General features: G+C 35.6%; 2 protein-coding genes across 2 annotated transcripts; both read right to left on the bottom strand.

Moving 5' to 3' along the window:
- Positions 1-99: 99 nt before the first annotated feature.
- On the bottom strand, positions 100-1,925 carry LOC124641226. The gene is made up of 2 exons (XM_047179255.1): positions 1,200-1,925; positions 100-237 (listed from the first exon to the last, which is right to left on the bottom strand). The coding sequence occupies exons 1-2, from the start codon at positions 1,923-1,925 to the stop codon at positions 100-102; spliced, it is 864 nt and encodes a 287-aa protein (XP_047035211.1).
- A 13,542-nt stretch (positions 1,926-15,467) lies between these two features.
- On the bottom strand, positions 15,468-23,616 carry LOC124641473 (caldesmon-like). Its single transcript, XM_047179543.1, has 6 exons — positions 23,280-23,616; positions 23,166-23,225; positions 20,306-20,542; positions 18,715-18,891; positions 17,679-17,885; positions 15,468-16,027 (listed from the first exon to the last, which is right to left on the bottom strand). The coding sequence occupies exons 1-6, from the start codon at positions 23,614-23,616 to the stop codon at positions 15,468-15,470; spliced, it is 1,578 nt and encodes a 525-aa protein (XP_047035499.1).
- Between the last annotated feature and the right edge of the window lie 1,756 nt (positions 23,617-25,372).

The raw sequence follows: 25,372 nt of genomic DNA, 5'->3' as shown, positions 1-25,372 counted from the left end.
GATGCCTTTACTAAGCTAAAATTTATAAGGAGAAATTATATGAAGGGAGTATGATAAACAAAAAAATAAAACATCATAAAACCCATAACATATTTATTATTAAAACACGATATTTGTGCCGGATTTAATGGCATCTTTGATAGTACCAGATCTTCGATGGCCGGTCACGCTCATACATATATTACCCATCTGCACCGTATTGCCGGGACAGAGGTCTTGTAAGATATTCTTCTGATACTGGAAAAAGAAAAAAGTAAGTATTTAAATAACCTACTTCGTACAGTTGCTGGGGAGTTTGTTGCGCCACTTCTTCTTCCCAGCAAAAACATATAGGAAATGGTGAAGGATGGGCGTTTTGGGGACTGTCTTTTGTAAATTCCTGATGTTCGAAATGTGCTGTTTTGCAGCCATGTTTGAATAAACGATTTTTGATTTTGAGACGACATGGCGTCAATTTTCCTCAATCTGTCTTTCTTCAATAGATTTTCAACTTTATCACAATAGTGGAAGGTTAATGTTCGATTAGTTAAATTTGACAGATTCGGATAATTTGACCTGCTATAATCTTTACCAAGTATGTTGGAGTCGGCTTCCAGTTTAACGCACCTGCAACTGCCAAAGATGTTCAAATGACAGCGGGGACCCACCAACGTATCGTGCTTTCCGAAACATGGAAGAACTCGTCATGAAAAGATAATCACCCATCCAAGGATCGACCGCGTCAAGCGTTGCTTAACTTAATGATTTTAACGACGTCAAAAATCATCAAATGACCCCTCCCCCTGTGGGTTAGCAGCGGTGAGGGAGTGTCAGACTCTTATGGCCTTACTACAAAAACTTTAACACCTGTTTTACACTTGTCTAAAAAATTTGTGGCTGCAAAATGAACCATATGTCAACGTCATAATTTGACATTTTTTTAGACAAGTCTTAAACTGACGTTAAAAAGTTTTTGTGGTAAGACGGTTACTGACTCAAAACCGTCGTGTTCCGTCGTAGGCCTTTTATGTACCAGGGCCGCGGTAACTCTTTCGAACAATCCCGCAGCCCCGGTAACTTTATGATCGATCGATCCGCGCGGCTCTGATTTAGCCACGAAAAATCCGCTAGTGTGAACGAGCAGTAACGGATGGTAATGTTATCTTCGAGACGCCATTAAGTTTGGCGAGCTCTAAAAACTTATTACCATCTCCACTTACCGTCCAATAGTTATAAAAAGGATAATTAGGTAAGGTGACTTTCGGACGCTCCTCCTCCTCCTCCGATGAAGACGATTCTAAGTGCGTTGGAAGTTTTCCAGGGGCGAGGGGGTCATGAAGCTCCCCAGACTTGTCCAGGACCCGAAGCAATGCCTCATCTTCATCTTCATCCAGTCTACTCATCACCTGTCGGAACCTTTTCTTATTCCATCCTTTCTTCTTTCTATGTGGTCGCGCGGTCTTCTTCAAAAAATTATCTATCTTACTCAAAAGGTCTTGGTTGTTATTCCGACCTTTTTTCAATAACACGATCACGCCATCGTCGATTCCATTCTTTGAATTGTAATCGTCTTCGATTCCTTTAAAAATCGTTCTCTCGTGTTCGCTAGCGGGCTTTTTAACATGGTACCTTACCAGTGGCTTGTAAACCGTGTTCAATTTTGAATCGTACTCATATTCGTCTCCCTTATAACCATGGGGTATGATTCTCTTAACAATTAGAGATTTACCTATCGGCTTGAACTTGCGATTTTTACTTCTCTCTTTGTTAATATATATCTTCTCAAATTTCGGTTCTTCAATTTGTTGGGCTTTCAAAAGCTGTTTTAATTTTGGTAATAAATCATTTCTTGCGTTTGAGTTTAACTGGTATATATTGTAAGCCTGTGTATCAGGTTGGAAGTAAAAAAATATGTAAATACATATTGTTATGTATAGTTTGCACATTGATACAGTCTTCGAGGTTCTGTATGGATTTCAATCATGGAAGTTTATTATGCATGACATTAATATTGCGTAATGTCATCAACTGAAGGCAATAAGATTGAGGAAATAAAATAGGCTCATTCACGTGTTTTAGAATTATGTTGGATAGTAAGTTAATTCCTTGCCTCGTTACTATGCACAAACGTATTCTTCATCTTCAATAATTGGTGTAAATCCAATAACACACAGTAACACTATTAAGAGAGTGAGTTGGAGAGAGATAGCAAGTGAGAGAGAGATCGAATGAGAGCTTGAGAGTGAGTTCGACAGAATGAGTTTGATTGAGACTGACTGAGTCATCGAGAGTGAGAGATTGAGATAGTTAAGAAAAAATGAGAGAGATAGTGAGTTTAAGAAAGAGACACTAAGAGTGAATGTGAGAGAGTGAGTTTAAGAATGCTAGTCAGTGTGAGAGAGAAAGATCGGATGAGTGAGGCTCCGGGACTGAGTTTGTGAGCGCATCTGAGCTGTAATAGGGTTTGATTCTGAAAGTGACTATTTCTCATAATATGTTCAGCCAAACGTGAGATAAACGCGCACAAACATACATGACTGCATATATTGGTACAGTTCAAACTGAGAACCTCCTTTATTTAAGTAACTTAAAACAAATGAAAGTTACTATTTTGCAATTAAATACCCAATAAATTACAAACACGAAATTCATTAAACTTTTAAAGAAATCTCTTTACATACATTTTCGTAAAAATTTTCAGCAATAAACCACATTTGAATACGTTTAAATTTAACTTCGTACAGTTCATTTATCTATTTAAAATAGTTAAAGTTGACAGGGTAACTTATTACTGCGGGGATAGTCGGCATTTTGCCAAGAACATCATATCTTATACTTGGCAGTCATTTTTCAAAGGAATACAGTACTGTAATATATCGATGCTTTTAGTATGTGTTAATGTATGTCGCATAAAGTTGTGCTAGAGACCTGGACATATCTTGTTATATAACTTGGTAATTTCTTAGTTAAAGCTACTAATACTGATATTGTCAAGCTGAAGACCTTATTTGATATCGCTAATCAAAGGGACTACTGGTCATATTCGATAAGTTCTTTCAGTGTTACATAGGTAGCCCATTTATCGAGAAGAGCTACTTAAGTATAGGCTATTATCCGGGTGCGAAGAAGAAAGGAAGTTAGCCCTATGCTAACACAATAGTACCTACTAAATATTAACATAAGATATTTCCATTATTTATTTAAAAAACTTTTATAATTTACGATAAACAAATACATACCTACTTAGCTAATTCCTTATTTATTTTACTAACTAGCTTCTGCCCGCGACTTCGTACGCGGATCCTGTCCCTTATGCCAGCGACTACGGGGTTAACAAAATCAAAGCTCTGAATCGTCTGATGTTGAATTTTGAGGGCCCGTTGACTTGAAAACAACGGAATACTCATAACCATTAGAAACGTTCCATATATTTAATTTTTGTACTTTAACGGCAAAAGCACAGCAGACTAAACAAAACGCTGAGAACTGAACCGCAATAGACGTGACCATAGGGATAAAAGTAGTGATTCTAATTAGTCCGCGTAAAAAAACATTAAATAGATGACAAAGTCGTTTAGTGGGTAGAGAATCAATCTCTCAAGTATGAGCGTGCGTCTTTGATTCCAGGTCTGGCAAGTGCCTGCCAATGCAACTTTTCTAAGTTCGTATGTACTTTCTACGTATATTTTGGATACCAAAGACCGTTATTTGGAGGGGATGTTAAACTGTAGGTTCCGGCTGTCATTGAACATTCTTGGCAGTCGTTATGGGTAGTCAGAAGCCAGTAAGTCTTACCAAGGGGTGTTGGGTTGAGCGGGTAACCGGTTTGTGGAGGTCAGATAGGCAGTCGCTCCTTGTAAACACTGGTACTCAGTTGCATCGTGACTGGAAGTCGACCCTAACATAATTGGGACAAAGGCTCTTGAGATAATAACGACAATAATAATGAGATATAGGCACCGCAGGACATCTGAGGCTGATGACGGGGAGTAGCGACCCCGCGGGGCTATATATACTGAGTTCTCCAGGGAGAGTATACTGTCCCCCATCTCCGGCCGGTCGGAGTGAACTATGACGGGGGTAGGTCTCACGCCTCTGGCTTGGCTTGGCCGTTCAGAGTGGAGTCGCTAGAGCAGGATTAGTAGCCCTGCTCGGAGGGTAGGTGCCTCATGGTAAGCACAGGGAGCGCGTAATCTGCGTTTAAAGTCCACCGAGGTATCCTCACCCTTCAGCCGCTCATGTCCCTGTTGCCCTCTTGTTGCTATTCAGTGACTGGTTCCCGGGGGCCCAGTAAGTGAGGTGGCGAGTCTCCACCTGCTATTTTTACATGTACCTAATACATTGTCATCCACTAATATCCCATCACAATAGCCCAAGTAGTTTTCCTCCATAGTTAGCAATAGTTTAGCACAGAACCGGGGATTGTCTTTTTTTTTAACGACGTCCACCGGGGATTGTCCTTGGGTTCATTTTTATAGTGTTTAAAGGGATAATCATCGGTTTTGTCATTTGTGTCACCATTTCATTAAAGTGGTCTCAAAAGGGCTTCAGCGTGTTGGCTTCGGCCCCACGTTTGCCTCCCAAAAATTCGGAACTTTGTAGTCCCGAGGTCTGGAAGAGACATACAAAATAATAATGAGATATAATAATGTTGTTGTATCTTCGTTATTATTTGCTTGTGTGAGAGAGAAAAAAAAACGTGTCCATTATTTTAGGGTTATCTTAAAGACGGACTAATTACTTTTTTTGATTCACCATACCTATTTCATAACATTAATTTCTATACATTTCAAGTGTAGTATTGCTCTTGAAGTTCCACATCAGGTGTTCCAGATCTTCGATGTTTATATGTACGTCAATAGAGAGTGCTTATCAGATTGAACCACTTTTGCTAAAACGTCATATCTTCATATGCTTTAGTCTAGCTGGGCTCCTGGAGTTCCACATCAGGTGTTTTAGAGAGTGCTTATCAGATTGAACAACTTTTGCTAAAACGTCATACCTCTATATGCTATAGTCTAGCTGGGCCCCTGGAGTTCCACATCAGGTGTTTTAGATCTTCAATTTATATAAGTCAATAGAAAGTGCTTATCAAATTGCACAACTTTTGCTAAAACGTCATACCTGTATATGGTACAGAGAAGCTGGGCTCTTGGGGTTCCACATCAGGTGTTCCAGATCTTAAAATTTATTATCTCAACTGAAAATGCTCATCACATGAAACAATTTTTGCCATGGCACCATTTTTGTATCTCTTATAGTTTTGTTGGTCTGTTGGTGTTCTGCATCAGGTCTTCAAGTTTCGAAGATAAATTATAGCCTATATGTTGACCAGGCTTAATACTGATACAACAAAGAAAAAATCATTGAAATCCGTTCAGTAGTTCGGAAGATTAGCGAGTACAAACAAACAGACATACAGACAGAATTTTTTTTTGGATTTGTGCTCCATTACTGTTTCTAAACCCCACCCAATTATAATTTTTTAAATATATTCAATGTACAGACACAGTTTTTTTACAGATTTATTATATGTATAGATTTTAATCAAATCCCCTGTAAATCTTACGTATTCGAATATGCTTAGCTAGAACTAATAAAATGTAATAGGTAGAAAGTCAAGTTTCCAAAAATCTGAATATTTAAAGCGACATCAACAAAACTTGGCAGCAGTTGATGAATTTCAGAATTATAAAGTATGGTTAATATAAAGTGTATAAAGTAGGGTTAAAGAGTTATAAAGTATGGATTAAACTGTTTCCACTGAAACGTAAATACGGATAAATTGCGTGCTTACTGATTTCAGGAACTACAGGATTTAATTGAAAAAATATTTCAGTCATTTATTCATCATTTATTGATTTATTGAGGGAAGGCTTATCATCATCACCTGCCTAGCCTTTTCCCAACTGTTGGATTGGACTCCAAATGTTGGTCGGCTTCCAGTCTAACCGCATGCAGCTGGGTAGGTACCAGTGTTGTACATGGAGCGACTGCCTATATGACTTCCTCAACCCAGTTATTTGGGTAATCCAATACCCCTTGGTAGGACTGGTTGTCAGACTGGCTTCTGACTACCCGTAACGGGTTTTATTCGGGTGGGAGGAGCAGGGCAAAGGAGTTTCTTTGCAAAATGCTACCGTTAATTGGAAGACCATTTCATGATTTACGATCTACTTAAAATATACCAACATACCTGTCTACTTACCAACTTTTTCCTAGTAGATATTATAAGTAACTTAAATAGTTGCAAAGTGCTTTTTGGTCAAAGAAAAGCCGTTTAAATACCAAAATCTCATTACTGACCTAAACCATTCATTTTCACATCAAATAATAAGAAAACCACTAAACCCAATTTGTGGCAATTTTTCTAAAGTCATAGCTCTCGACAGAATTCGGTTTTGTGCCTTCTAAAAGCTTTTAACCTTAATTTGTGGTGAAATCTTGTAAAATGGCGGACTACCGATGAACATATATTTATATAAAAAGTAAGTGTCGCTTTTTATTGTGTTTATGTACAGGAAATAGTAGGATTGTAGTAGGAAAGGTAAGATCGTTATTTATTTATATTCGATCGTAAGATCGTTAAACTTACTGTTCCCCACGATTTCCGCCGGATAAAATGATTCTCAGGTTCTAGGCTAGTTTTGAACCATAGCGTACAGACAGAGAGACATACAGTTAATTTCACCTTTATACTATTAGAAGGTTAGTATTAAACAAAAGCCTTAAAAGTTCTTCAAATCCTTTTTAGTAGTTTTTATTACAGATAGTCATTTCCGCGACCTTTTACCAAACATTCAGTTCATTCTAGTACCTTTTTGAAAGAAAATTGCTTAAATGAAAAACAAATTGTATACAAGTTAAAGCCATTAATTGGACCACAAAATACAACTTAAAATCATAATTCGAACGAAACAATTTAATTCAAAACTGACCTAATTTCGCTGCACGTTGTGTAACTCATTCTTCAATCATTCGTTTAAAAACTTTAAACCACAGAGGAAGGAGAGGTAGCGGAGATGCTATAAGGAAGGTAGGTCAGGCACCTTCTTGTAGGTCAAGCAACTTATGTAGGCGTGATCAGTTACTAGAGCTAACAGTGCGTTCGGGTTCCTTGTCAAATCAAAAGCAATCTGTCAAAGATTGGTCTTTATTGATTCTTGATTTTATTTTGTTCCATAGAAGGCGTGTAAAGACGGAGCTAGTAACGTTCCTCGTCTCTCACACTCGCATTTGTCGCGCTACTTTCTTAGGAAATTTTGCGTTATGACATCTCCGCTAGTCATTTTGTTCTCCGTGGTTTAAGCAAACCGATCGTAAGACGGGTACTTATAAGCTGGGAAGTTTAACTCAAGTACTTTCAAACAAAAGTGCTTAACATGGGAACAAGTCAGAGTACTTTGGGTTTATTGCCGTTTTTTTACTGAAGGGTCGCCGATTTGATTCTTGGGTGTTAAGTGATTATTTTGAGGTGCTTTAAGTCATTTTTGTGCAAAGGCTTTTCTGGTGTATCGAGCAAGGGACAAAGGATAAGAATTAATACTAAACGACTGTTCTGCGCCCGGGATAGTGCACACCTGATGAAGGATTTCGGTTTTTTCAGTGATAAGAATCTTTGAGTTGTATTTCTTTACAAAATAACATTTACTTTTAACAGTTAAAGTGAATTCCAATTTTAGACTTGGGGTGGGTCGCAAAAAGTGCTGTTTTGTAGCCAAGTTTGAATAAACGATTTTGATTTTACCATGTTAGGAAAATTTCAACAATTGGCAATTTGACGGCTGGTTGTGGTTTGGTTATCATTAAAGTTGCATCAACTATTTAATAGCAAAAGCTTTCTTAGTGGTTTCTTCATGAATGAAGCCACAGGAAACAGCTAGTCTGTATATAACCTATTTACTTACCATTTAAAAATACTTGAAACAGTTAACTTAAAGGAAGTGGAGTTAAAGCAAGACCAGTGCAGCAGTTAAAGTTTCTTTTAGCCAATAAAATGAAAGAGTGGTTTAAAAATAGCGATTTTATCGATGTTGGAAACTCGACGTAGTTAGGAAAACGTTTATTTTATCCCTCAGTCAGTTTACAGAGAAGTTTTTAACTTGAAATTGTTGAATTAACTTGGGTACTAGCTATTATTGCTGTAGACCCTTTTTTAAACGAGTTAAAGGAAAAATTTCAATTGAGATGTACCTCTACTTAGCTATTATTATAATATTCCTAATCTATTATTAATTCCTTCTAATATTATACTTAAATACGAAAGTTTGTGTTTGTCTGGCTGTTCGATTTTCTCACCATAACTGTATAGGGACTAAAAAAACCCAACAACAACAAAGAACCAACCTCTCGAGTATGAGGGCGCGGGTTCGATTCCAGGTCAGGCAAGTACCAATGCAACTTTTCTAAGTTTGTATGTACTTTCTAAGTATATCTTAGACACCAATGACTGTGTTTCGGATGGCACGTTAAACTGTAGGTCCCGGCTGTCATTAAACATCCTTGGCAGTCGTTACGGGTAGTCAGAAGCCAGAAAGTCTGACACCAGTCTAACCAAGGGGTATCGGGTTGCCCGGGTAACTGCGAGGTCAGATAGGCAGTCGCTTCTTGTAAAGCACTGGTGCTCAGCTGAATCCGGTTAGACTGGAAGCCGACCCCAACATAGTTTGGGAAATGGCTCGGAGGATGATGAACTGTATAGGGACTAAACTTATTTAAATATTTGCTACATACATAGATGCACAGCCTGCGAAAGGACTACTTTTTATCCAGGTGCGGGAATTAGTTCCCAGGGATGCGGATGGAACCGCGGGGATCAACACAAAATATAATTTATACCTTTTTGTGTAAAAGACAAACATACACATAATTCCAAACAAATTTTCCCAACTTAGAAGGTCAGAAAAAATAACATTAGTACTTACTAAGCTAGGCCCCATATATTTCGACCTCCATAACCTAACATTAACTAAAATCCCATAACATACATCCCATACAGTGCTCAATATCCCATACACAATGTTCAAGCCGTGACAAGAAATAAAAACAAATAATGTCGCTAGTTAGAACTCTATAGCTTTCAATAAGTACCCTCTGGATTTTGGGGATTGGCGACGTAAAGTTTCATACACCATTTTTTTTGTTGTTGGTAAGATAGATATAACGAAAAGATAAAAGGATATTAACAATAAAAATATCAATATAAAGATTAAAATCTTTTTCATAAAAATGAAACGGACTTCAACAATATACATAGGTACGTCAACTTTGCTGAAAACCGAATCTAAGGCGATTCTTCCAGACGTGAGATACTTGCGCACAATCATAGGTTTTAACTTTGTTTGTTTGTTTGGTTGTAATGAATAGTCTCAAAAACTACTGGACCGTTTTTAAAAATTCTTTCACCATTCGAAAGCTACATTATCCACGAGTAACATAGGCTATATTTTATCCCGGTACGGGCAGTAGTTACCACGGGACGCGGGTAAAACCGCGGGAAAACGGCTAGTACAAACATAAAGAAAGTCCTTTTTAAGTTGGTTAAAAAGAAGTTTGTGTGTCCTTAGTTTGTGCCGAACGGCATTCAGTATGACTGAACGGTGTGAAGGCACATAATGGGTTTGAGTCAGTAAGAGTCTGACACTCCCATACGCTGCACCCACAGTGGGAGCCGTCATTTGATGATTTAGCACCAAAAACAAAACTACTACTGTCTACGTAAACAGTTACGTTCCCATTCTATAACAGCCAGAGGTTTAAGGACGATTCTCATTGAGGCAGTAAATATCTCCAAAGGCCTCCGAGATCAGTGCCTCTCCTAATTTATGTACATCGACGATTCGAGGCGCCTCGTCTATTATAAGCGCCTTTCAATCCCAGTTTATTGTGTGTCTGTAGGCTTTCAATAAGAATAGAGTTTGTGATGTAAGAATTTATACCGTCTTACCACAAAAACTTTTAAACGTCAGTTTATGCCTTGTCTAAAAAAATGTCAAATTATGACGTTGACATATGGTTCATTTTGCAGCCAAAATTTTATTAGACAAGTCTAAAACAGGGTTTAAAGTTTTTGTAGTAAGGCCCATAGGGTTTAACGTAGCTTGTAATTCTTTGCTAGACTAGCTTTGCTTTTGCACGGGTACTTATGTAACTTACCAGTCGTTGTCAAACGCGTTCCTTGAAAACTACCATAGTATTATAAATAGGGGAACTACTGCCCGTACCGAGAAAATATAGCCTGTGTTACTGGGCTATAGTGTAGTTACCCAAATCAAATCAGTTCAGTAGTTTCGGAGCCGGTAGGACACAAACAAACAATAATATCTTGCATCTTTATTATATTAGAATAGACTATAGACACAGAAAGACATTCTACAAAAAGGTTAAACAGGCATTCGACACAGGTTCAAAGTTTCCATATAACATGTTTTTAAAAACGTAACCAACATTTTCTTACTTTCTTGCAGCAGCTACTTCTATAATTTAGCAGATTAACATTATCTCCCGTAGCTGCAGGTGTGGCATTTTCCCTGAGATAACGGATCACCCCTCGGCAAATAATCTTACTACCCCCCTTTCTCTTCACCCCCTCCCCTCTCCCCTCAAGTAATTAGTCTGCATTCACGCAAATTACAGAGTGTCATTATTCCGCGCTTGTAAATTTTAAACAGCTTTGTGCGTTTGTGAAATATTTTAATTCGTTTTTGTATTGTTTTGGAGTTGGTTGTTACCATTTTGGGAATTTTATCAACTTAGAAAAGACTAGGTAGATGATTAGAAGTAGTGATAATTTTGAGATTCTGAAAGGCTGGCAACCAGTCTTACCAAAGGGTATTGAGTTGCCCGGGTAACAGGGTTAAGGTCAGATGGGTAGTCGCTCCTTGTAAAACACTGGTACTCAGCTGCATCCAGTTAGACTGGAATCCGACCCCAACATAGTTGGGAAAAGGCTCGGGAGATGATGATGATGATGATGATGAACACACATAAGATAATATACACCTTCAAATAAAATGTATAATCTAATCTAATATCACGAAAAAACTAACAACTAATCAACTACAGACTAATCCATGCTTAACATCATTATTTCTTCACACTACATCTACACAAGTTTTATCATCAGCCCTCTTCTTCCCGGGAGGGCAAGCATCTCCACTTAGTGATGTCCTGGTTGCTATGGTAACATTACAGGCTTTATTATCAACTGTAGTACAATTCCTATTTTTATCCACTTTTCCTTCATCAGCACTAGGTTCTGTAGCATTCAAGTTACCTGTGTCCTTAATTTTGTCTTTGGGGTCTGTTTTTAAAGTTTCATTTTTATTTTCTGTTGTTTTATCGTCTATTTTTGCATTCTTTTCGTTTTGATTCAGTTTTAAATCATTAGGATCCGCTTTATTTTCTTCAGCGGCAGTATTATTAGTCTTACTTATTTCTTTATTTCCGACAATCTCTTCATATGTTTTAGAATTATCTTCACCGTCTTCAGGATGAATTCTGATAACATTACCTAGTGCGTCAATAACAATTTTCGTTCCATTTTCAAGGGTTTCACGCACTTTCATAATGACACCTTCATTGTCACTTTTAGGCTTATTCTTAAGAAGATTGGTTAGCCCTTGGGCCTTATCTTTAGAAGGTACTAGATCATCTATGAGGCCACACTCAGATGTTGCAATTAATATTAAAATAATTAATAACAGCTTCATTTTGTTTGAAGGTTTGTTTATGACTGACACTAAAACAGTGATTATTGAAAGTAGGTGGATGCAGTAAATCAGTCATTATTTATCATAATGTTCATGTAAGTTCAAAGAGCATTGGAGTAAAGAGGGAAATGATAGGGCATCGTCGATATTACTTACTTTCTTATATGTTTTAAATGCGCAATATTTCATTTAATGACAATATTTAATTAGTGTTATTAGTCTTCGTTCACTTAAAGAAAAAAAAAGAATTATTATTAAAAAAACAAAATACCCGACTGCACACTAAGGTCGCCGATTTGATTCTTGGGTGTTAAGTGATTATTTTGAGGTGCTTTAAGTCATTTTTGTGCAAAGGCTTTTCTGGTGTATCGAGCAAGGGACAAAGGATAAGAATTAATACTAAACGACTGTTCTGCGCCCAGGATAGTGCAGACCTGATGAAGGATTTCGGTTTTTTCAGTGATAAGAATCTTTGAGTTGTATTTCTTTACAAAATAACATTTACTTTTAACAGTTAAAGTGAATTCCAATTTTAGACTTGGGGTGGGTCGCAAAAAGTGCTGTTTTGTAGCCAAGTTTGAATAAACGATTTTGATTTTACCATGTTAGGAAAATTTCAACAATTGGCAATTTGACGGCTGGTTGTGGTTTGGTTATCATTAAAGTTGCATCAACTATTTAATAGCAAAAGCTTTCTTAGTGGTTTCTTCATGAATGAAGCCACAGGAAACAGCTAGTCTGTATATAACCTATTTACTTACCATTTAAAAATACTTGAAACAGTTAACTTTAAGGAAGTGGAGTTACAGCAAGACCAGTACAGCAGTTAAAGTTTCTTTCAACCAATAAAATGAAAGAGTGGTTTAAAAATAGCGATTTTATCGATGTTGGAAACTCGACGTAGTTAGGAAAACGTTTATTTTATCCCTCAGTCAGTTTACAGAGAAGTTTTTAACTTGAAATTGTTGAATTAACTTGGGTACTAGCTATTATTGCTGTAGACTTTTTTAAAGGAAAAATTTCAATTGAGATGTACCTCTACTTAGCTATTATTATAATATTCCTAATCTATTATTAATTCCTTCTAATATTATACTTAAATACGAAAGTGTGTGTTTGTCTGGCTGTTCGATTTTCTCACCATAACTGTATAGGGACTAAAAAAACCCAACAACAACAAAGAACCAACCTCTCGAGTATGAGGGCGCGGGTTCGATTCCAGGTCAGGCAAGTACCAATGCAACTTTTCTAAGTTTGTATGTACTTTCTAAGTATATCTTAGACACCAATGACTGTGTTTCGGATGGCACGTTAAACTGTAGGTCCCGGCTGTCATTAAACATCCTTGGCAGTCGTTACGAGTAGTCAGAAGCCAGAAAGTCTGACACCAGTCTAACCAAGGGGTATCGGGTTGGCCGGGTAACTGGATTGAGGAGGTCAGATAGGCAGTCGCTTCTTGTAAAGCACTGGTGCTCAGCTGAATCCGGTTAGACTGGAAGCCGACCCCAACATAGTTTGGGAAATGGCTCGGAGGATGATGAACTGTATAGGGACTAAACTTATTTAAATATTTGCTACATACATAGATGCACAGCCTGCGAAAGGATATCGACTATTTTTTATCCAGGTGCGGGAATTAGTCCCCAGGGATGCGGATGGAACCGCGGGGATCAAATCAAAATATAATTTATACCTTTTTGTGTAAAAGACAAACATACACATAATTCCACACAAATTTTTCCAACTTAGAAGGTCAGAAAAAATAACATTAGTACTTACTAAGCTAGGCCCCATATATCTCAACCCCCATAACCTAACATTAACTAAAATCCCATAACATACATCCCATACAGTGCTCAATATCCCATACACAATGTTCAAGCCGTGACAAGAAATAAAAACAAATAATGTCGCTAGTTAGAACTCTATAGCTTTCAATAAGTACCCTCTGGATTTTGGGGATTGGCGACGTAAAGTTTTACGTTTCATACACCATTTTTTTTTGTTGTTGGTAAGATAGATATAACGAAAAGATAAAAGGAAATTAACAATAAGGAAAAACCTTTTTTTTTTAAAGAAACGGACTTCAACTATACTTATACCTACGTCGACTATGCTGAAAACTGCATCTAAATCGGTTCTGTCATTCGTGAGATAATCGCGCACAATCATAGGTTTTAACTTTGTTTGTTTGTTTGTAATGAATAGTCTCAAAAACTACTGGACCGTTTTTAAAAATTCTTTCACCATTCGAAAGCTACATTATCCACGAGTAACATAGGCTATATTTTATCCCGGTACGGGCAGTAGTTACCACGGGACGCGGGTAAAACCGCGGGAAAACGGCTAGTACAAACATAAAGAAAGTCCTTTTTAAGTTGGTTAAAAAGAAGTTTGTGTGTCCTTAGTTTGTGCCGAACGGCATTCAGTATGACTGAACGGTGTGAAGGCACATAATGGGTTTGAGTCAGTAAGAGTCTGACACTCCCTCACGCTGCACCTACAGAGAGAGGGGTCATGATGATTTCTGACCAAAATAAGGCTACTGTCTACGAAAACAGTTACGTACCCATTCTATAACAGCCAGAGGTTTAAGGACGATTCTCATTGAGGCAGTAAATATCTCCAAAGGCCTCCGAGATCAGTGCCTCTCCTAATTTATGTACATCGACGATTCGAGGCGCCTCGTCTATTATAAGCGCCTTTCAATCCCAGTTTATTGTGTGTCTGTAGGCATTCAATAAGAATAGAGTTTGTGATGTAAGAATTTATAGGGTTTAACGTAGCTTGTAATTCTTTGCTAGACTAGCTTTGCTTTTGCACGGGTACTTATGTAACTTACCAGTCGTTGTCAAACGCGTTCCTTGAAAACTACCATAGTATTATAAATAGGGGAACTACTGCCCGTACCGAGAAAATATAGCCTGTGTTACTGGGCTATAGTGTAGTTACCCAAATCAAATCAGTTCAGTAGTTTCGGAGCCGGTAGGACACAAACAAACAATAATATCTTGCATCTTTATTATATTAGAATAGACTATAGACACAGAAAGACATTCTACAAAAAGGTTAAACAGGCATTCGACACAGGTTCAAAGTTTCCATATAACATGTTTTTAAAAACGTAACCAACATTTTCTTACTTTCTTGCAGCAGCTACTTCTATAATTTAGCAGATTAACATTATCTCCCGTAGCTGCAGGTGTGGCATTTTCCCTGAGATAACGGATCACCCCTCGGCAAATAATCTTACTACCCCCCTTTCTCTTCACCCCCTCCCCTCTCCCCTCAAGTAATTAGTCTGCATTCACGCAAATTACAGAGTGTCATTATTCCGCGCTTGTAAATAAACAGCTTGGTGCGTTTGTGAAATATTTTAATTCGTTTTTGTATTGTTTTGGAGTTGGTTGTTACCATTTTGGGAATTTTATCAACTTAGAAAAGACTAGGTAGATGATTAGAAGTAGTGATAATTTTGAGATTCTGAAAGGCTGGCAACCAGTCTTACCAAAGGGTATTGAGTTGCCCGGGTAACAGGGTTAAGGTCAGATGGGTAGTCGCTCCTTGTAAAACACTGGTACTCAGCTGCATCCAGTTAGACTGGAATCCGACCCCAACATAGTTGGGAAAAGGCTCGGGAGATGATGATGATGATGATGATGAACACACATAAGATAATATACACCTTCAAATAAAATGTATAATCTAATCTAATATCACGAAAAAACTAACAACTAATCAACTACAGACTAATCCATAATTAATTTAATTATTTTTTCACACTACATCTACACAAGTTTTGTCATCAGCCCTCTTCTTCCCCGGAGGACAAGCATCTCCACTCAATGATGTCCTGGTTGCTATGGTAACATTACAGGCTTTATTATCAACTGTAGTACAATTCCTATTTTTATCCACTTTTCCTTCATCAGCACTAGGTTCTGTAGCATTCAAGTTACCTGTGTCCTTAATTTTGTCTTTGGGGTCTGTTTTTAAAGTTTCATTTTTATTTTCTGTTGTTTTATCGTCTATTTTTGCATTCTTTTCGTTTTGATTCAGTTTTAAATCATTAGGATCCGCTTTATTTTCTTCAGCGGCAGTATTATTAGTCTTACTTATTTCTTTATTTCCGACAATCTCTTCATATGTTTTAGAATTATCTTCACCGTCTTCAGGATGAATTCTGATAACATTACCTAGTGCGTCAATAACAATTTTCGTTCCATTTTCAAGGGTTTCACGCACTTTCATAATGACACCTTCATTGTCACTTTTAGGCTTATTCTTAAGAAGATTGGTTAGCCCTTGGGCCTTATCTTTAGAAGGTACTAGATCATCTATGAGGCCACACTCAGATGTTGCAATTAATATTAAAATAATTAATAACAGCTTCATTTTGTTTGAAGGTTTGTTTATGACTGACACTAAAACAGTGATTATTGAAAGTAGGTGGATGCAGTAAATCAGTCATTATTTATCATAATGTTCATGTAAGTTCAAAGAGCATTGGAGTAAAGAGGGAAATGATAGGGCATCGTCGATATTACTTACTTTCTTATATGTTTTAAATGCGCAATATTTCATTTAATGACAATATTTTATTAGTGTTATTAGTCTTCGTTCACTTAAAGAAAAAAAACTTACAGATAAGTAGTGTAGCCAGCAGTCCTTTTGAAAATTAAATGGGCGATGTTCAGCGGCGATGAATGTGGGAGTATAAATAGGAGTAAAATAAAACAACGTAGATAATCATGATATAATTTTATGTAAGTATGTGTTCTGTAAAATTCCTATAATCTGATTATGCTTACACTTTCTCTCACATCCTTCACGTAGACGATTCATTTATTCACATTAACTATTCTAATTTAAACCATTATGGTATCTTGTAAATTACAATTCAATAATACATACATTTTCCAGAAAGCTGTAGCGTGTCACGTTAATTCCTTAGTATTTACAACAATTTCTGTTATTTCAGTAGTATTTGTATTTATAATAATGTCTTCTATTTCATCGGAATCAACGGATATTTCTATAGATACACAAGTGCCATCATCAGCCCGGTTTTTACCTGTACTGCAATCATCAACTGCAATCGATGACATTCGCACCATAAGTCTTGAGTCTCCACCATACCTGATACGATGCTTATGTCTTTTTGTATGTGCCCCATACCTTCCACTTGCTTTCGTATTATTCTCTATTTTATCTCTGTCCTTAGAGTCACTATTTCCTTGTTTATTTGCAATATGTCTTCCATCATTCAATTGTTTTTTTAAATCACTTCGTTCACTTGAGTTTTGATTGTCACTTGTTATATTTTCATAATTTTTCGCTTCTATGGAATCTGATTTATTAAATTGTTTATGTGTTATATCATTCCTAGTAATATTTTTTTCTTTAATTTTATATGATTTTGAAACATCACTGAATATTGTTATTATAACACAAATTATGATAACGTTTTTCATATTTTTAATTTTTGTTTGCGTAATATGACAAGAAATCGTAACTTATTATTTAAGAAAACACTGGTTTGGAAATTAAAACAGTAAATACATTTGTGATATCTCAACACTCCAGTGAGCAGTGTCACAATGGACAATAATTTCATTTTATCATATTAAAGTTCAAAGTTCATTATCAATATCAGTAAGTTCAGAATATCTTAAAATACTTTTTTCTTAGAAATAGTAGCTATAAGTTAATGATATCAAATAAACCTAAATGACTCATAGTATACCTAGTGAAGAACTTTTTAATTTTAGCTATATTTTGTATTCTCAAGTACAATTTCACTTTGAACAGATTTTTACACTGTTTCTACACACGTACCATCATCAGCCCTGCCTTGTCCTGGAAGACATGCAGATCCAACAAAAAAGCTTGTACGTTCAAATGCTGGATCATATATCAGGTTTCCTCTTAAAACATTATTATCTATTATCATTTCGTTTATTATTCTTTCTTTTATCCTTCTTATACTTTCTCCTACATCATTAGTAGTCGTTATGTTATCTGAATCATTAGCCGTTTTGATATTTTGGTCTTCAACTTGTGTTATATCTCCTTGGTGAATCTTTGCAGCTTCGTCATTTTCAGTAGTTGAAGATCCTTCATTATTATCAATGGCTGGAACTATTGTTGTGTTATCATATTGTATTCCTGTTGTAATTTCACTTTTATCTTCGTCTTTAAGTATGCCACAAGTAGTAATTGTTATAAACATTAATGCAACGAGTATTGTCTTCATAGTGGATTCTTGTATAAGATTGGTATAAGGATTTTTTTCAGTTGCCTTTGTGGTCTCTCTGATTCTAGCTGGAACACTGTTTATTTCATTAATGTCACTGTTGAATGATATGTTTCTATTTTTTTTTTCCTATTAATTCTGAAACTGTTTTATATAATTTGCATGCCCATGTGACGGTAGAATATGGAGAACTTTTAAAAACCTAACACCTGTACCTGTACCCATGTTTGCAAATAATAAATGACTTTGACTTTGACTGTTACTGACTGTAACTTTAGTGAAATCACTTAATTTGGTATTTTTGTACCTAAAATAGCTAGCTATAATGTTTAAGTAAAGTTACTGTTACAAGAACATTATCTTCGTAAATGGAACATTATTTAAGAACCGCAAAAGCTTTGTCACGTTATCTTGATAGAAGGTCAGGGTTCATACAAATTGAGGTAGATTTGGGATGTACGATCAATTTTATATTGTATGGAATAAAAATTACTTAAATTTGTTGTTGGGTCATGCCTAGGAAAATCTATTTACATCTAAAAATTATTTGCAATATAAATCAGTATTATACTACCATGTCTTGCAATAATTGTACTATTTGGTACATCATTTAGACCAATTTTATTTTCCTTATGGATAATTTAATTTTTCGTTAAAAACCCACGTCAATGTATAAAAAGGTATGTAGTTCCATATTAGGTACAGGTTTCCATAGGTACAGTAGTATTTCACATAGAAATGCTTCTTACACTTTTTCTACACACGTACCATCATCAGCCCTGTCTTTACCTGATGGACAAACATCGGCTTTAAAAGCAGCACCTTCTTCATCATAACTGGTAAATCCTTTGTTAGAACTAGCAGGCTTTTCATTGTAATCAATAACTGGAACCCTTGTAGTGTTATCATATTGTATTTTTGTTGGAATCTCACTTTTATCTTCATCTTTAAGTATGCCACAAGTAGAGTATGTTATAATCATAAAAATTATGAGTATGGTCTTCATAGTGGATTCTTGTATAGGATTGTTATAAGTATCCGTTTCTACAGATACTTTTGGAGTCTTTTTTATTCTATCTGCAGCACTGTTTATGTCATTAAAATCACTATTACTGACTGTTACTTTAGTGCAATCACTTATTTTTCTATTTTTGCACCAAAATGTTTCAGTACTCAATACTCAAAAAAAACTATTTTTTTTCAGTATCGTTACTCTGAGAACATTATCTTCGTTATTTACAAAGCAAATGGAACATTATTTAAGAACCGCTAAAAGTTTGTTATATTATTTTGATAGGAGGTCAAGGTTCATATAATGTGAGGTAGATTTGGGATTTACGATCAATTTCATCCCCCAAAAACTAAAAAAAATATACTTTATACTTTTGTAGGTATTTACTGAGCTATCGCATAGACACTAGCGCTGCGCCTGCGGGACTTCTTTCGTGAAATGGACTTTACCGGATCTGTATGAAACGAAAATGACAATGAAATATGTTTCAAATCATACCTTCGCTTTACAATGTGAAACAGTATTAAACGCTCATGTCTTGCACTGCATGGTACACATAACTCAGACCACTTTTCTTTTCGTCGTGAATTTGTGCTTGTTTGGTAAAAAAATCCAAGAGAAAGTAGTTCCAATTTTTTATTTGACTGGGCATTTTGTTCAAAAAATATATATTAAAACGGTTTTATGTATTTTTTTACCGATTTATTGAAAAATTTTCTATTGGTTACCACAAAGTATTCCATATTTCCCCACTTTCCCCTGTATCTTGTCTACAGTTATTGTTGATAACCTAAACATAACCCCAGCCATTTAGCTGTAACTCGCTTTAGTGTTTATTTTTATATTTTCCTAATTATAACCCAATAATGTTGGATTCTTACTGGCTCCTCACTACCCGTAACGACTGCCAAAGATGTTCAAATGACAGGCGGGACCTACAGCAGTTTATCGGGCCTTCCGAAACACGGAAGAACTAGTTATGACGAGATGGTCACCCATCCACGGACCGACCGCACTATCAGCACGAGGCTTCACGTTATGTACGATCGATCCGCGCGGCTTTGACTTAGCCACGAGCTCTTCAATAAATTCTTAATAAAATACTTACTCTTCAAAACTTCAACAAACTTTCTACAGTTCACACAGAACAGTGATGCACACAGAATGGGGCTATTAAAACACACTCTTTAATTACCACTCTTTTTAATTACACTCTTTCTACACACGAACCATCATCAGCTCTGCCCTGTCCTGGTAGACATGCAGACCCAACAAAAACACTGGTCGTTGAAGATCTTGGATAGTTGTAAATTTCCCAGTTTTGATTTGAAGTAACTAGTAGCATACTTGGCGATTCGCTTCTTAGTTCTTCATCATCTTCTTTGTATATTATTGTTTTTGTTTTAAATGCATCATTGGCCGCTATGGTATTTTGGTATTCAACTTGTGTTATATCTCTTTTATGAATCTCTGCTACAGTTTCTTCATTTTCAATAGTTGAAGATCCGTCATTATTATCAACGACTGTGACTATTATAGCGTTATCATATTGTATTTCTGTTGAAATCTCACTTTTATCTTCATCTTTAAGTATGCCACAAGTAGTAATTGTTACAAACATGAATATAATGAGTAAGTTCTTCATAGTTGATTCTTGATCTCTCTCTGATTCTATCTGCAGCACTTTTTAGCACTTTTTATTTCATTGAAGTCACTAATTTTTACTGTTACTTTAGTGAAGTCACTTAATTTACTATTTTTGTAGGGAAAATAATATATTATTGTTTAAGTAATGTTTCTGTTACAAGAACATAACCTATCTTCGTTAGTTACAAAGCAAATGATTTTTTTCTAAGTACCGCTAAAGGTTTGTTGTATTATCTTGATAGAAGGTCAGGGTTCATACAATTTGAAGTAGATTTGGGATGTACGATAATTATTTTATAATAAAAATATTATTTTGTAATAAAAATTAATTTAAACACGTTCCTTTCCTAGTCGTACCATTATTTCTAGCAGAGATTGCACAAGTACTTTAAAAATGGTATTTGTATTTTAACAATTTTATTGTCGTAGTGAATTTATGTATTTTTTGGTGAAAATCGCGAAAAAATCTATGGAAAGGTAGTTCCATTTCTCCTTCAGCTTCAAGACGGAGGATTTTTATTGAATTTTTAGATTTGATATTTTGTATTAAAACTAAAAAAAATGCAAAGTAAAATATATGTCGGAGGCGTCATCATCAGGATGGCACTATCGTCCGACATCAGTTAGGGTAATCGTACAAAGAGATAACTCAAAAAGAACTCAAAAGTCAAACGTTTATTCAAATTGGTCAGAACAAAAGACAGCCCCCAAAACGCCCGCCCTTCGCCACTTCCTATGTGTTTTGGCTGGGGAGAAGAAGTGGCGGAACAAACTCCCCAGCAACACATGTCTGTCTGTTACGTTAGAAGAACCTTTACAATTTACAATATGGATCTACAGCGGTACTACAGCGCTAGGCAATAACACTAGGTACACTAGACGCGACAAAGGCAGTAACGTGATGACTCCATGAAGACTCGACCAAGACTCAACCAAGACTGCGTTAAGACTGAGCTCCGCGGACGCCACGCTGACCACCACGACTCTGCCAAGCGCGCCAAAATGTTGTTTCACCGGATACGCCACCAGAGGGGGCGCTTGCGTCTCGTTCAGTGACCGTACTATTGACTATCTCCGACATATATTATAATTATATTAACCATACAATGTTCCATGTTTCCCCACTCTCCCCTGTATCTTGTCTCCAGTTATTGTTGATAACCTAAACTTGACCCCATCCATTTAGCTGTAACTCACTTTATTGATTATATTTAGATTTTCCTAATTATAACCCAATTACGGTGGATTTTTATACGCATATTTAGTATATTTAGTAAGTCTGACAATCAGTTACCAAGCAAAAGCAAAGTGTAAGTAGGTACACGAATAAAAAAAATTTTAGTTTAAAAAACGTATCTACTTATTTCACAGAACAACAGCATGTCAGATATTTACAGTATTATTTCACTTAGAACTGCTTCTTACACTTTTTCTACACATACACACGTACCGTCATCAGCCCTGTCTTTACCTGATGGACAAACATCGGCTGCAAAAGCAGCATTGGGAATATTATCTTCTTCATTATAAATGGTAAAGTCTTCGTTAGAAATAGCTGATCTTTCATTGTCGTCTATAACTGGAACTATTGTAGTGCTATCATATGTTTATTTCTGTTGAAATCTCAATTTTCTCTTCATCTTTAAGTAGGTATATAACTTTTTTCAGTATTTGCTGCTGAAGATTCTTCGTTCTTGTCAATGACTGTGACTATTATTGCGTTATCGTAGTGTATTTCTGTTGAAATCTCACTTTTCTCTTCATCTTTAAGTATGCCACAAATAGTAATTGTTATAAACATGAATGTAATGAGAATGGTCTTCATAGTTGATTCTTGTATAAGATTGTTAGTATTATTAGTTTCTTCAGTTACTTTTGGGGTCGTTCTGATTTCAATCACAGAACTTTTTATTTCATTAAAGTCACTGTTACTGACTGTTACTTTAGTGAAATCACTTAATTTGCTATTTTTGTTGCCAGAATATTATTTTTAAGTAATGTTCTGTTACAAGAGCATTGTGTTCTTTAGTTATAAATCAAATGGCAGTTTATTTAAGTCGCAGCTGACAATTTTTCATATTATCTTGATAGAAGGTCAAGGTTCAGACAATTTGAGGTACATTTGGGGTATACGATCGAATTTATTTTATATGGAATAAAAATTAATTAAATACCTATGTTCATGGTGGCAATGGCGAGATTCTACCGGTGCGATGTTTATCATGGTATGCATACTTGTTAATATTATAAAGGGTTATTAAAACACATTTTACGATAAAGGTTTTTATTTCTTTATAAAAGTTTTATGTAATTTTGACAAGATATCCTTAGAAATTTTAGTTTTGGAGTATCTGATTATCGATTTGTACATCAAAATTTACATTCTTGCAATACAATCCACCGCATTTTCAAAATGCTTGCACAAAATATTCATCACAGTCAAAAAACCTAGATTTTTGGTTCATATATCAAAGCTATATCTGTTTCACAGCACACTCATATATTTACATTTTAAAGTCACTTTCAACTGTAAATTTTTACACTTTTTCCACACAAGTACCATCAGCGGCTCTGTCTTTCCCATTCGGACATTTATCGCCGACAAAAGCATTAGTATTAACTGGAAGAAACACATTACATATAGTAGTACTATTGTCTATCGTACAGTTCTTACTTAGAACTTCTACTACTGTGTAGTTTGTAGCTTTGCGTAGTAGTTCCATTATATACTGTAGTTCAGCATCATTTGTCGTTGTGTTATTTGTGTTATTAATTGTTGAGTTAGTTAGATCGTCAACTTCATCAACTACAGTTATGTCTCTTTTGTACATCCTTGTTTCTTCTTCGTGACTCTTTTCAGTATCTGTAGCTGAAGATTCTTCGTTATTGTCTATGACTGTGACTATTATAGCGTTGTCATGGTGTATTTCTGTTGATTTCTCACTTTCATCTTTAAGTATTCCACAAGCAGTAATTGTTATAAACATGAATGTTATTATTATGGTCTTCATAGTTGATTCTTGTATAAGTTTGTTATAAGGACTTATTTCTTCAGATACCTTTGGGTACTTAGTTTTGAGTTTTTCTTTGATTGCAGCACCTTTTACTTCATCACCTTCACTGTTTTTGATTGCAATTTTGATAATACTTTTTGAAGTTTTGAGGTCACTTAATATTGTGTCAAAAATGTCTGTTTTTATATATTCAAGATGTATAAAGTTCTTGATAAACACTATGTTCGTTAGTATGAAGGTAACTGTAGCAGTATTTAAGTCAGCTGATGATTTCTGAATACCGATTCATGTTATCTTTATTGAAGTTCAAGGTTCATATAAATTGAGGTAGATTTGGGGTTTTTGATCATCGCTATTTGAATAAATAAAAGACTTAAATATAAACTAAGTTGTGGTATAAAAGCCAGATGTTTAATCATTGGTAGCGCTTATATTTTCTAAGACGAACAGTGCGTCCACGCATCAATAATTAGGATAATGGATAATATTTTGCTATCATCTCTTGCAATAGTTATACTAGTAAACAACTTTGAGCTATTCTAATTTAAACGTCAGTGATTCTTTCCTGGTAAAAGAAAGCATGAATATAAAAATACTTAGGTACATACATAGTCCAATCCCTTCTTGAGTTTTACACAAAAAAATAAGACAGTATTTTAAAAATCTATCTTATTAATTGTCACATCTGAAACAATGTAAAAAATCCATGTAGAAAAAATAATCATCATCTCATCTCAGCCATAGGACGTCCACTGCTGACATAGGCCTCCCCCTTAGATCTCCACAGATACCTGTTGGAAGCGACCTGCATCCAGCGTCTTCCGGTGACCTTTATAGAAAAACATTGTAGAAAAATAAATAAATAAATAAATAATAATTATACATCAACCACAAAATGTTCCATGTTTCCCCACTCTCCCTTGTATCTCGTCTACTGTCATTCCTGATAACCTAAACATAACCCCAGCCATTTAGCTGTAACTCGCTTTATTGTTTATTTTTTTGGATTTTCCTTGTTTTACCCCATTAATTACTTCTCAGTAATATTTTGAAAACAACAATTTTTATTTGTAACTGGTATCCAGGTGTTTATTAACTATTTTATCACAAATAACAAAACTATATTTTTTTTATAGAAAATGGCACTGAAGCTTTCGTGCGCGAATCCTACTCGTACTTGGCCGGTTTTTATGCAAGTGCGGGAAGTAGCTCCCTCAGGACTCGATTGAACCCACTAGCGGAAGCTTCATAACTGCAGATTAAACTGTCGGCCGACAAAAGAACTAAATACAGACCAGTTTAAGAAAACGTTTAAAAAAATACTGACAGAAAAAGTCTATTACAATGTCAACGAATTTTTAACAGACAAATCGCTCTAAATGCACCTTCTGAAGCGTTTCTATTTTAAGTATTTTGAATTGTATGACATTTATACAATTTTTTTTTATTGAAATTAATTCCTAATTTTTGAGTTATTTGTATTATTATTCTTTGTTTTTGTTGTTTTAATAATCTTATGGTAGTTTCAAACTAATTTGTACACCAGCTATGGTCAAACATGTTGAGCCAAAGAAGACTATGTAACACCTTTAATAAGCATCACACTATGTATGTATATTATCTACACATGTTTTTGCAAATAAATGAATTTGAATTTGAATTTGACAGTTGAGCCGATTGTTTCCAATTTTTCAAAACAAAATCTTGATTCCTATCAAAGTTTTCAGTCAGTCTGATACCGGCTAAATACCTG

Source organism: Helicoverpa zea, chromosome 22 (assembly GCF_022581195.2).
Source record: "Helicoverpa zea isolate HzStark_Cry1AcR chromosome 22, ilHelZeax1.1, whole genome shotgun sequence".
NCBI classification, from domain to species: Eukaryota; Metazoa; Arthropoda; class Insecta; order Lepidoptera; family Noctuidae; genus Helicoverpa; species Helicoverpa zea.
This window is presented reverse-complemented; position numbering and strand designations above follow the sequence as displayed.